At 40.5% G+C, this 13,863-nt stretch overlaps 1 protein-coding gene across 1 annotated transcript in view; it reads right to left on the bottom strand.

Annotated features, from left to right (window-relative positions):
- ptk2bb (protein tyrosine kinase 2 beta, b) overlaps positions 1 to 13,863 on the bottom strand; it is a 30,230-nt gene that overhangs the window by 10,747 nt on the left and 5,620 nt on the right. Inside the window, exons 2-9 of the mRNA XM_013138547.4 lie at positions 7,563 to 7,802; positions 5,820 to 5,998; positions 5,255 to 5,342; positions 3,218 to 3,297; positions 1,571 to 1,633; positions 1,409 to 1,463; positions 1,072 to 1,212; positions 272 to 346 (exon numbers count right to left, since the gene is read on the bottom strand). Of these exons, the coding sequence (XP_012994001.1) occupies positions 272 to 346; positions 1,072 to 1,212; positions 1,409 to 1,463; positions 1,571 to 1,633; positions 3,218 to 3,297; positions 5,255 to 5,342; positions 5,820 to 5,998; positions 7,563 to 7,760 (879 nt within the window). The 5' untranslated portion in view covers positions 7,761 to 7,802. The remainder of the gene's footprint in view (positions 1 to 271; positions 347 to 1,071; positions 1,213 to 1,408; positions 1,464 to 1,570; positions 1,634 to 3,217; positions 3,298 to 5,254; positions 5,343 to 5,819; positions 5,999 to 7,562; positions 7,803 to 13,863) is intronic.

Here is a 13,863-nt window from a genome sequence, read left to right as displayed (position 1 = left end):
TGCATTTGCACCTCATGGAAACGTCCCAGATACACAGGCTGAGGAAAGAAACGTGTTAGGGCGCTTTCTTAATGTTTTCCTAGAAATCCTAGTTGTAATATTGTTAGACTCAGGAAGGATTAAACAGGGAGTCTGTGATATTTAAACAACAACTACTGACATTTTTTTTTAAAGTTCCAGATTTCAGGTAACACCAAACAGGTACTGTATAACATAAATTGGAAAGAAACAAGGAAGATGACCAAATGGCAACACATAACATCCTACTTACTGCTGAGTCTTTCTGGGTTCGCTGGCGAATGCCCCTGGCACCAATCACCAACTCAACTGACAGGCTCCAGCCTTGCTGTGGACATACAGTGGGGACATTTCTTTACAAACTTCAGATTAATACAATTCCTCAGTGACATTATTCATAAAAAATACAAAAACAGGCTGTGATTTGTAGATTTCTTAAGTATCTTTGTTTCTGTGATCAAAAAGCTATCTGGAATACATTCAGAATTTTTATTTGCAGTGTATTTGTGGTCATGTATTTTGCAGTGTATTTGAGGAATGTTTTTTGCAGTGTATTTGATGGTATTGCCAGTGTATTTGATGGTATTGCCAGTGTATTTGATGGTATTGCCAGTGTATTTGATGGTATTGCCAGTGTATTTGATGGTATTGCCAGTGTATTTGATGGTATTGCCAGTGTATTTGATGGTATTGACAGTGTATTTGATGGTATTGCCAGTGTATTTGATGGTATTGCCAGTGTATTTGATGGTATTGCCAGTGTATTTGATGGTATTGCCAGTGTATTTGATGGTATTGCCAGTGTATTTGATGGTATTGCCAGTGTATTTGATGGTATTGCCAGTGTATTTGATGGTATTGACAGTGTATTTGATGGCATTGCCAGTGTATTTGATGGTATTGACAGTGTATTTGATGGTATTGACAGTGTATTTGATGGTATTGACAATGTATATGAAATCACATTTTGCAGTGTATTTGATGGTACTGACAGTGTATTTGAGTTCAGGTTTTTTTGGTGTCTTTCTGTCTAAAACAACCAGTAACCCTCACCACTAGTTCACAAGGGTAGACCTCCTCGTCAAAGTTGCTGAAGTCTATGAGTGTCTTGAAGAAGCGGACAATACATTCGTCCTCCTTCAGAGTAGCGTACTGCTGGAAGGTCTGCTGGATCATCTTACGCAGAGGACGAGACTAGGGCGCAACGTTTAAACATTAGACAATAGTACTTCAAAGTCAAACAGAAAAGACAAAAAAAGGAGGGCAAAGAACATTGCAAGCATGAAAAATATATTCTTGATGACATAGTGGAGTGGGCCTTAATTTCAGTTAGTAGAAAATTCCAATAGAGCCTTTAACAATTATTTATATATCAAAATGATTAAGGTACCTTCATGCTGTCAATAAGCTCCTTCGGGAAGAACAGATCCAATCCCACTTCTTTCCTAAACCAAATTAAATCCAGAAAGACACCAGTTAGAATATATGTGATACAAAAGACATATTTAAGGAAGGTTTGCAAAAACGTAAAACTTAAGTACTTAGTACTTACTCTAGCAGTTCAAAGTTGGACTTCTTCTCCAGACCTTTGGCGTTCATGTCTTTATAAAACCTCCTGAGGACCAGATAAAATAGATAACAATGAATACTTTGGTTTTTGGCTTACAACAAAATGAAGAATCTGGTCTTTTAGAGGGAGAATATTTAAAGTTCAATATGAACAGGTCCACAAACAAAGGAAAAAGAAGTATCCAAGGAGGCAGAAATACTAACATTAATGTTGTTAATTTAATCCAAACTAAATGTAGATTTAATCCATAGATTTGAATCCAAACAAAATGTAGGTCATTGAATCCAAACATAATGTAGTACATTTAATCCAAACAAAATATAGTTAATTTAATTCAAACACAATTAACAGTAGTTAAATCCTTCCAAACATAAAATAGTTAACTGAATTCATTCTTAAACAAGTAAACAGACAAGCATAGTTCATCCCGCCCGCAAGAGAATGTCTTGCCCTAACAAGATTCAAACCTGGGTCACCCACGTGAAAGGCTGTGTCTTTAACCACTACAGCACAGAGCTGTACATTTGTATGTAAAGGCATTAACATCACGGCAAGTTAAAATATTTCGTTAGACACCATTAACCAGTGTTAAACTGGGTAACGTTTCTTATTAAGTTGACCTCCACCAGAAATATCTATTAACTGTATGGCTTTTGCTACTGGCCATTTTAACAGCTCATTAGCCATTCGTAAATGACACTGATACAATAACTATCAATATAGGTGACGATAACAGACTTTTTCGTCAAGTGAAAAGAGGAAAGAATCGTGTAGCTAGCGAAGTGTTTGTCTATCCTGAAGAAATCCTAAGACATAAATTGAAAATCCACCAGAAATAGTCGCAATATAACAGTTTCATTTTAGGCTTCCCGTAACATAGCTACGAAGGATTGTGGCCAGCAAAGTTTTTGTCAGTCCTGAACAAATCCACTTTTGCCACTGGCCGTTTTAAAAGCTAATTAGCCATTTGTGAATGACATTGATACAATATCGATCAATATAGCTGACAATAACTTACTTTTTTGTCAAGTGGAAAGACAAAATAATTGTATAGCCAGCGAAGAGTTTGTCAATCCTGAAAAAATCCTAATATCCACCAGAACTGTTTTATTTTAGGCTTCCTATTACGTAGCTACATAAGATTGTAGCCAGCAAAATTTTTGTCTGTCCTGAACCTCAGGCATAACGTGTTTTGACTGTTATGGGAGTCGAACTTGAGACATGTAGCCCGCGTCCTAAACCACTACGCAATTTCACAAGGGGTTGTCAGTCAGTCACTCAGTCAGTACGAGACACTCGCTCTTCCAGGCCGGCTCCACTTGCATGGTCCGGCAAAAAAACTATGTTAAGTTTGAAGTTAATAAAAAGGTAGCAAATGTTCCTGCTGATGTATTTATCAAGGACAAACAAATAAGGGAGACGACACACCTTAAAACACACCTGCTAGATGTGCAACAGACGCTGTGTCTTCTAACGGTGTGAACCTCCCTCATTTTATTCAAACATGTTTTGCACCTTGCACAACATGACACGACATGACATCCAGCAATTATGCGCTTTGGACAAATCCTTGGCGATGTTGATGTTTCCACATTGACAAGTGGAAATCAAAGGACAGCCCTGCCTCACCTGATCTCCAGACAGCCCAGCTGCAGGGCCATCCCATCGCTGACTTTACTGGCGTGGTACAGCATGTAGTCACTCCGCACCTAGCACAGGACACACTGTAGTCATTACCACAGATTAAACGATCTCTTAAAACAAGTGTTTCTGTTGGACAAAATTACTTAGGCCCCTCCTATTTTGCGTTGTGTTAACTAAATGTTTTACAACAAAAGGGTTTTGTTTGGCAGAACGAATGCGTACTGCTAACATGTCAATATGAATCAAAGGTCCAGGCCACTGTTGACTGCATCAACATCTAACAGAGATCTGCGATCTGTGTAAAGATCTGTGTAAGCCTTGATGAACCATTCCCATTCCAATAATTCTGTGAAATAAATCCTCTGCTGTGACTGAGGATGTGCATTGCTCAATCCTGCTAGGGACTGAAGCAGCGCCAGCAGAGAGTGAACAAGTTCCTGCCTGCTGACAAAAACCACTGCTGTTGTGTTGATGATCCATTCCAACACAAGCTGGACCCACAATCCAATTCATGTTCCACACACTTTGAGCCACAGACCACTTTCCCCCTGAATGTGTCTCTGACGACTAGTTGCTGAGCGCTCTATAGTCCCAGCTAAAACCAGGCTAGAAGTCAGGCCTCTTTTCTCTAAGTTCATTCTATACTCCCAGCTAAAACCAGGCTAGAAGTCAGGCCTCTTTTCTCTAAGTTCATTCAATAGCCCCAGCTAAAACCAGGCTAGAAGTCAGGCCTCTTTTCTCTAAGTTCATTCAATAGCCCCAGCTAAAACCAGGCTAGAAGTCAGGCCTCTTTTATGTAAGTTCATTCAATAGCCCCAGTTAAAACCAGGCTAGAAGTCAGGCCTCTTTTCTCTAAGTTCATTCTATAGCCCCAGTTAAAACCAGGCTAGAAGTCAGGCCTATTTTCTCTAAGTTCATTCAATAGCCCCAGCTAAAACCAGGCTAGAAGTCAGGCCTCTTTTCTCTAAGTTCATTCAATAGCCCCAGCTAAAACCAGGCTAGAAGTCAGGCCTCTTTTCTTTAAGTTCATTCAATAGCCCCAGCTAAAACCAGGCTAGAAGTCAGGCCTCTTTTATGTAAGTTCATTCAATAGCCCCAGTTAAAACCAGGCTAGAAGTCAGGCCTTTTTTTCTCTAAGTTCATTCAATAGCCCCAGCTGAAACCAGGCTAGAAGTCAGGCCTTTTTTTTCTCTAAGTTCATTCAATAGTTTCAGCCAAAACCAGGCTAGAAGTCAGGCCTCTTTTCTCTACATTAATTCTATGGCCTCAGCTGAAACCATGCTAGAAGTCAAGCCTGTTTTCTCTAAGTTCATTCAATAGTATCAGCTAAAACCAGGCTAGAAGTCAGGCCTCTTTTCTCTAAGTTCATTCTATAGCCCCAGCTAAAACCAGGCTAGAAGTCAGGCCTTTTTTTTCTCTAAGTTCATTCAATAGTTTCAGCTAAAACCAGGCTAGAAGTCAGGCTTCTTTTCTCTAAGTTCATTCAATAGTATCAGCTAAAACCAGGCTAGAAGTCAGGCCTCTTTTCTCTACATTAATTCTATGGCCCCAGCTGAAACCAGGCTAGAAGTCAGGCCTCTTTTCTCTAAGTTCATTCAATAGTATCAGCTTAAACCAGGCTAGAAGTCAGGCCTCTTTTCTCTACATGAATTCTATGGCCCCAGCTGAAACCAGGCTAGAAGTCAGGCCTGTAACAGACTGTCCGTGGTGTGGAGCTGCTATACATGTGGTAGGAAGCAGGAAGTGGGGAGAACGGTGGTTGAGATCAGGACCCATGTCATCTCTAGTCAGTTTGATCTCTCGTAGCAAACCAATCAACAGCTCAGTGGAAACTTGTAGTTGTATTGCAGAATTTGTAGTATTGTAGAAATGATGCTTCAAAACAAAATGTTCTCTCAGCAGTGAAGACAATAGTGTAAAACGCTCTGTCCCAAGTAAGGGACACGGGTCAGTACAAAACAGAATATTTTTGCATTATTACTGCGTTCTTCACATAGTGACAGTACATCCTGACTACCGTACCTGCTGGTAGAAATAGAGCAGTGTGGTTCTGTCTTCTTTAAACTTTTCCAGGAAGTTGACAGGAATGTATCGGACTCGGAGGTCATACCTGGGAAGAGATGAACACATCCCACAATGAACTGCATTGAACCACAGAACAGAATGTCATCATTCTGGTGTATATGTATGCTATTGTTTATCATATATTTTATCTTTACATCTTTAAATATTGCATTACTGCTGTGGCTCCCACAACAATCACTCTACACATCTCCATCTGTTGTCACTTAGCATGTAATAAATACAATCACTCCTGTTAATCATAAATATTATTATTAATCCATACACTTTCCCATATTTAACAGGTGGGTTAGGGTTTTACACTTTCCCATATTTAACAGGTGGGTTAGGGTTATACACTTTCCCATATTTAACAGGTGCTCCCTCTTCTTACTCCAACTCCTCCACCTTCTCTGCCACCTCCTCTCTGTCTCCTAAATGTTTGTCTCTACTAGCTCCTCCACCTCCTGCAACACGTTTTATCCCTGCCTCCACCCTCACCTCCTCCACTCCACCCTCCTCTCACCTCCACTCGGCCTCATTGTGGTGGCTCTCATAGCGCTGCTCCACCTCACCAACGGTCAGGTCTGGGTGGAGCCAGTGGAGCTCGTCAGACTTGAGGTGCTTCAGCATCAGACCGTAACAGGCCTGGTGCTGGATGTTGGGTCCCAGTCGCCCACTGTTGAGGATCGACTGGACTATAGCCTGGAAGACAGATAACGGACTGAGTAACAAAAAGACTAACCCAGGACTAAAAGACTAACCCAGGGCTAAAAGACTAACCCAGGAGTAAAATACTAAACCAGGACTAAAAGACAAACCCAAGGCTAAAAGAAAAACCCAGGGCTAAAAGACTAACCCAGGACTAAAAGACAAACCCAGGACTAAAAGACAAACCCAGGGCTAAAAAAGAAAACCAGGACTAAAAGAGAAAACCAGGGCTAAAAGTGGAGTTGACACGTGAGACAGTCGGCTTAACGCCAGCAATCATTTAATTGTTGTGCTCTTTAATTATTAGGTCATTTTAATTATTATTCTGCCAGTGAATTACTGGACTCGGTATCGTAAGCTCTACCTTTTCTTACGATCTCAGACAGTCATTGATGTTGAGCCATTTCCTGGCTGTACTGTAACAGGAAGTGCATTGTACAATGCTCTGGTTTATTTACTAACATTATTATTATCTTTAACAAATTATGCCCTGTTTATTTATAAACATTATTATTATTATCTATAACACAGGATGCCGTGTTTATTTATAAACACTATCATTATTATTATCTATAACACAGGATGCCGTGTTTATTTATAAACATTATTATTATTATTATTATCTATAACACAGGATGCCGTGTTTATTTATAAACATTATTATTATTATTATTATTATTATTATCTATAACACATTACGCCCTGTTTATTTATAAATATTATTATTATTATTATTATTATTATTATTATCTATAACACATTATGCCCTGTTTATTTATAAACATTATTATTATTATTATCTATAACACAGGATGCCGTGTTTATTTATAAACATTATCATTATTATTATCGATAACACATCATGCCCTGTTTATTTATAAACATTATTATTATTATCTATAACACATTATGCCGTTTATTTATAAACATTATTATTATTATTATCTATAACACATTATGCCCAGTTTATTTATAAACATTATTATTATTATTATCTATAACACAGGATGTCGTGTTTATTTATAAACATTATTATTATTATCTATAACAAATTATGCCCTGTTTATTTATAAACATTATTATTATTATCTATAACACATTGTGCCCTGTTTATTTATAAATCATTATTACTATTATTATCCATAACACATCATGCCCTGTTAATTTATGAACATTATTATTATTATCTATAACACATTATGCCCTGTTTATTTATAAACATTATTATTATTATCTATAACACATCATACCCTGTTTATTTATAAACAATATTATTATTATTATTATTATCTATAACACATTATGCCCTGTTTATTTGTTTTGCCCCTTGCCTCTGTGTTTTTGGAAGTGAACTGGTTTGACTGTCATACTACTGACATAAAGAAACAACCAACATTTGTTCCAGACATTGTTTATTTTCCACCTGTCCTGCTTGTGTTTTTGTTCTGTTGAACCCCAAATCAATCACAGTTTACAGTAGTAAACATTCCATTTCTAACATGATCTGCTAATCAGTACATTTTTTAAAACAGTTTATAAATCAAGTGAAGTGCCTCACCCTGATCTTCCAGGAGCTGTCACACTTAACCAGCTTGAAGTTCTTTCCCTGGGTGTTGTTGGTGGAGAAGCAAACTTTGAGGATCTTGGTGGGTCCTCCTTCCCCACTGAAGGGGCTTTTTTGGGGGTCATTGTTGTGGCCAGGGCTGGGTACCCTCCAGGACAGAGTGGAAGTGTCTCCCTGCATCACCTCATACATTCTCACAGCAGAGAGGAAGATAACGTCATAACTGCATCATACCTAAAAAAGAGGGAGAGAGAGAGGGGAGGTGTGAGAAGGAGTGGGGGACAAATGATTGAAAGAGTGGGGACTGGTACATCAGATGGACTGGTACATCAGATGGACAGGTACCAAAGATGGACTGGTACCAAAGATGGACTGGTACATCAGATGGACTGGTACATCAGATGGACTGGTAACACGGATGGACTGGTAACACGGATGGACTGGTACCACGGATGGACTGGTACCACAGATGGACTGGTACATCAGATGGACTGGTACATCAGATGGACTGGTACCAAAGATGGACTGGTACCAAAGATGGACTGGTACCAAAGATGGACTGGTACCACAGATGGACTGGTACATCAGATGGACTGGTACATCAGATGGACTGGTACATCAGATGGACAGGTACATCAGATGGACTGGTACATCAGATGGGCAGGTACCACAGATGGACTGGTACATCAGATGGACAGGTACCAAAGATGGACTGGTACCAAAGATGGACTGGTACATCAGATGGACTGGTACATCAGATGGGCAGGTACCACAGATGGACTGGTACATCAGATGGACAGGTACCAAAGATGGACTGGTACATCAGATGGACAGGTACCACAGATGGACTGGTACATCAGATGGACTGGTACATCAGATGGACTGGTAACACAGATGGACAGGTACATCAGATGGACTGGTACATCAGATGGACAGGTACCAAAGATGGACTGGTACATCAGATGGACTGGTACATCAGATGGACTGGTACATCAGATGGACTGGTACATCAGATGGACAGGTACATCAGATGGACTGGTACATCAGATGGACTGGTACATCAGATGGACAGGTACATCAGATGGACTGGTACATCAGATGGACTGGTACCACAGACGGACTAGTACCACAGACGGACTGGTACATCAGATGGACAGGTACCACAGATGGACTGGTACCACAGATGGACTGGTACATCAGATGGACAGATACCTCAGACGGACTGATACCACAGATGGACTTTTGTAGCAACCTAACTCTTATGTAACATTTATTTCTTCATGTGGAGTATCTCACCCGGCACAGCCAGAAGAGGACTGGTCACCCCTCTGAGCCTGGGTCCTCTCTAGGTTTCTTCCTAAAATTTGACCTTCTTAGGGAGTTTTTCCTAGCCACTGAAATTCAACACTACTGTTGTTTGCTCCTTGGGGTTTAAGGCCGGGTGTCTCTGTAAAAGCACTTTGTGACAAATGCTGTTGTAAAAAGGGCTTTATAAATAAATGTGATTGATTGATTGATACTGAAATCACATCGTTGGGATTCGTGTGGCCATTCGTACCCTATGTAGGGGTGTGTCATAAACAACACTCAGACCAACAATGTGTGCTGTATCAAATCGGAATCAGTGTACAGAGGAGATCTACTGATCACAACATTCCTGCCTCTATCTTCATGTGAAGACCTGTGAGTCACCACATAAACTTGCATGACAATGCACAGACTTGTAGGCTTCACACACCCAGTAATGTTAGTATTTATTACCTCCAACTGTTTTCCCCTTCAGGAGAACCCTAGTCAACAATGTTCCACATAGAACCCTGCCAGGTGAGACAGTAAAATACGTAGATATGTTGATAAGAATTTATCCATTCACTTGAATGTTTTGTCCAAACTTCTGACTGGTACTGTACACCACACCCTCATGAACAGGGATTAACGGTACATTTTCCGTGAACCTACTGAAATGTGTTGAATTTTTATGCCATTATTTTTCTAAATGTATACATAAGAACTATGAACACTTGCAACACGTATAACATATCTATAGTGACAAACCAATCTGCAAAGTAAAGCTCAAGCCTTTTAAAGGGAAACAACCAGGTGAGGAAATTAAAACTGGCATATTGCGGGTGTTAAAAAGGCCAGTAGCGGAAAACTCTAATCCTGTCAAAGCTAATGGAGCAAATGTAGCCTACTGTTCGCACTGTTTTTGCATTAATCAAACAGCAGACAAATTCATTAATTATGGGAACTAACTAGTTACAGTTTTTCTCGATTGCTTACAAGCATCGGTCAATACTGAAACCACAATAACAAAACCCTGCACACAGTGTGCATTACCAACATGCATCATTGCAAAACAGTTCATCCCAACCCAAAACTCACTAAAACCACCAAAACACTTTATACATGTCTCAAAACAAGCTCGTTCCACCAAAACACTGGCAAACATTCTCACTCCGAAACACAAACTGTCACTCATAACACACTGACCTAAAAAACACTAACAACAGAGAGCAAGTTTTAAATTGTAGATTTTGTAATTATTCTTCACATAAATCATTATTTGATCATAGAAAAAGAAAAACACCTCACTTTAATTACTGTACCTAAGTATATGGAACCAGAATGAATCACAAATGCAGCCATTTGAAGGAATATCCTTAATTATTTCTACATCTTTGCATATAGTAAATTTTACTTTTGAAAAATAATAAGTTCAAACAAATGAAAAAAACAGTCAGTACCATGGACTAGGCTTGTAATGACCCAAAAGAACAGCCATTTTGGTGCACACAGGTTTCTTAGCTCTCTCTCTCTCTCTCTCTCTTTCTCTCTCTCTCTCTCCGTAGGTTTTGCGTCACCAAAACCCAGTTTCTCTTTATTGGGTTACCCAGCAGTAAGCCACCGACCTGGGTAAAAATACTATTAAAAATACTTTGAGCCTTTACTTTTGTCCGGTAGGTCTGCATGACTGATCCATTGCTTCACAGATAAACAAGACTGTTTGACAACTTGTCTTCTGAGGCAGGCTGTGGTCTTCACAGAGACTTTGTTTGTTCTGGCTGTCTTCAGACAATCACACCTCAACAGAAAATATGCCCGGAAGTTAACAGCAGATTCTGTGCTAGCCCACTAACAACCAACCGGCTGGATTCAACAAACACTTTATTACTGATTGTAGGGTTGTAAAAGACACGGTTGGCAGTTATGACCTGGGAATGCTCTGACTGCAGTATCGCAATATAAGTACTAGAATCAAGCAAAAGAAAGTTCTGCACAGCTGAAAATAATATACATTTTTACACACACCCACTGTAAGGCAGAGGTTTAAACTGATACAAAAGTCAAACTAAACAATAAATTAAGTATCCACACATCTGACCGTAATGCAAGGTTAAAGATTACATATGTCCGGTAGCAGCTGGACGGTACTCAACTTAGTATCTTCCCCTTGTACACTCTCTCTGTCTGCCTGCCTGCCTGCCTGTCTGTCTGTCTGCCTGCCTGCCTGCCTGTCTGTCTGTCTGCCTGTCTGTCTGTCTGTCTGCCTGTCTGCCTGTCTGTCTGCCTGTCTGTCTACCTGTTAGACACGTTGTAGTTCTGAGAAAGCATTGTTTCCGTATGTGTGATCTCAGGTTATATCTGCTGTTGTTGGAGAGGGTGCTGTATTCTCAGCCCCGGGCTCTGAATTCCTCAACAGGGACTGTGTGACTCTCACTGTGTGTGTGCGTGTCCACGTGTGTGTGCGTAAGTGTGTGTGTATGTTTGTGTTTGTGCGTGCATGCGTGTGTGTGTGTGTGTGTGCGTGCGTGCATGTGTGTGTGTGTGTGTGCATGTGTGTGTGTGTGTGCGTGCATGTGTGTGTGTGTGTGTGCGTGCATGTGTGTGTGTGTGTGTGTGCGTGCTTGTGTGTGTGTGTGTGTGTGTGTGTGTGTGTGTGTGCGTGCATGTGTTTACAGATGTGAACATGAAAGACACTCCCCACAGTGGAGATCCACCACCAGGGTGGGGGTTGTACAGGTGGTGGGTGGGGGTGAGAACATTAGAGGGGGGTTACTTTACCATGTTAGGACTCCTAGAGACATTTCTGCATTCACAATGCTGTGACAGGTCTGTGGAGAGCCTCTTGGTGGTTCAACCTCAGAGAATGTTGTTTAGCTGAAGACATATCGACTGCTCAATCACCATCTTGGCATTCTTCAGAGTACTTTCAGTGTTAAATCCTATTAACTCTGAATCCTCAGCATGGTACGATGCTGTTAATGTTTTGGCCATTTGAGATGTTTTCTATTTGCAAATGTTCAGACTGGAGGAAAGCAGGGGTTAAGTTCCATATCTCATCTTGCGTAATGGCATAGCTTTCTCATTTTCAGTACTGAAACTAAATAACTGAGACCTGCACTGTAGACCAGTTGGAAGATTAGATTAAGCTTGGTGGTGGTGGGGGGGGGGTCACCTAGTTCAGCTGAAGCAATGTGCCCGTAGAAGAAAAGTGATACATGGGTCATGTTTAGGCATAGAGAGTTATATTTAACCAAGAGTTTTCACAATAAAACAGCCAATCAACCTCATAAACATTGCTGTGAATGTAGAATGTAGTAGCAATGAGGAACCTCAATCCAGAGGCAGCAGGAGTGTGTAAGATTAACCCTTGACCTCTGAAGGGTTTACACTTTAACAGACAAACATCAGCCCCTGAGCCCCAGACAACAGAAATGGAAAGATCAGTGTGTGCATTTCTGTGTATTGTCTAGTTGTCAGGGCCTTCTTCACTGTGCTAGACTGTACTGACCCTCTTCACTGTGTTAGAATGTGCTGACTCTCTTCACTGTGCTAGACGGTGCTGGCCCTCTTCACTGTGCTAGACTGTGCTGGCCCTCTTCACTGTGCTAGACTGTGCTAGCCCTCTTCACTGTGCTAGACTGTGCAGTGACACCTGACTCGGTATCATGTAGCATTCATTTAGTCGCCAGAGATTTCTTCCTCTGCGTGGACCTCTTTACAGTGTTTTGACAACACCAGTAACCAGAATGCTCATCTGCCGGTTCCTTCTTATACATAAAGGCCCTTTTCTAAAAACCACCAAATGTCTAGGTCAAAAAATATATATATATGTTCAGGTCCCTTTTATGTTAACAGCTGCAAAAATTAGAACAGAACCTGAAAAATGTCACATTATTATTACACAGCCTGTGTTTTCAACCCAAACAGGATAGCAGCTCTGTGGATAGACCCTTTCGCAGTGTTGTATACCTGGCGACTGTAGCTATATGGCTAACTGAAACCAGAAACCAGAGTTAAACGGTTCAACTGTAGTGTTTATCTGAGGGTAACTGCTCCACACCCAGGGCTCTGTCTTTTCCCAATCAATAAATTATCAAAATAATAAAAAAACAGGAAGTAATATACACTAATAATATTAGTCACACTACTCACAATGTCAAGTCTTGACAGAATCTGTTCAGGAGAGAATATACTGTGGGACAACATCCACTGCTGCAGCAGAGAAAGGCACTGTGCCTTTAAATACACAACAGACTAGAGTTAGTCTACAGGGTTGGCTGTGATAAGATCCTTTTATCTAAACACTCTGGCCTTTCATCTCAAACTAACCAAACTACAGTACTGGGACACTCAACTTCAGCTTCTGACACAAACACACACACAGACACACACACAGACAAACACACAGACACACACACAGACAATGTGCAACACTGGTGCTATGAGATGTTATAACTACTTCAATGCAGAGGCACAAAGAGTCCAGAACTGTCTGTCTGTCTGTCCATGTCTGTAACCAGGGATGAGAATATATTACAACTGTCTGTCTGTCCATGTCTGTCTGTCTGTCCATGTCTGTAACCAGGGATGAGAATATATTACAACTGTCTGTCTGTCCATCTGTCCATGTCTGTAACCAGGGATGGGAATATATTACAACTGTCTGTCTGTCTGTCTGTCCATGTCTGTAACCAGGGATAAGAATATATTACAACTGTCTGTCTGTCTGCCTGTCTATGTCTGTAACCAGGGATGAGAATATATTACAACTGTCTGTCTGTCCATGTCTGTCTGTCTGTCCATGTCTGTAACCAGGGATGGGAATATATTACAACTGTCTGTCTGTCTGTCCATGTCTGTAACCAGAGATGAGAATATATTACAACTGTCTATCTGTCCATGTCTGTAATCAGGGATAAGAATATCTTACAATTGTCTGTCTGTCTGTCCATGTCTGTAACCAGGGATAAGAATATATTACAACTGTCTGTCTGTCTGTCCATGTCTG

Source organism: Esox lucius, chromosome 18 (genome assembly GCF_011004845.1).
Source record: "Esox lucius isolate fEsoLuc1 chromosome 18, fEsoLuc1.pri, whole genome shotgun sequence".
Classification (NCBI taxonomy): domain Eukaryota; kingdom Metazoa; phylum Chordata; class Actinopteri; order Esociformes; family Esocidae; genus Esox; species Esox lucius.
Note: the sequence above shows the minus strand (reverse complement) of the source record. Positions and strands in the feature narration are given on the sequence as shown.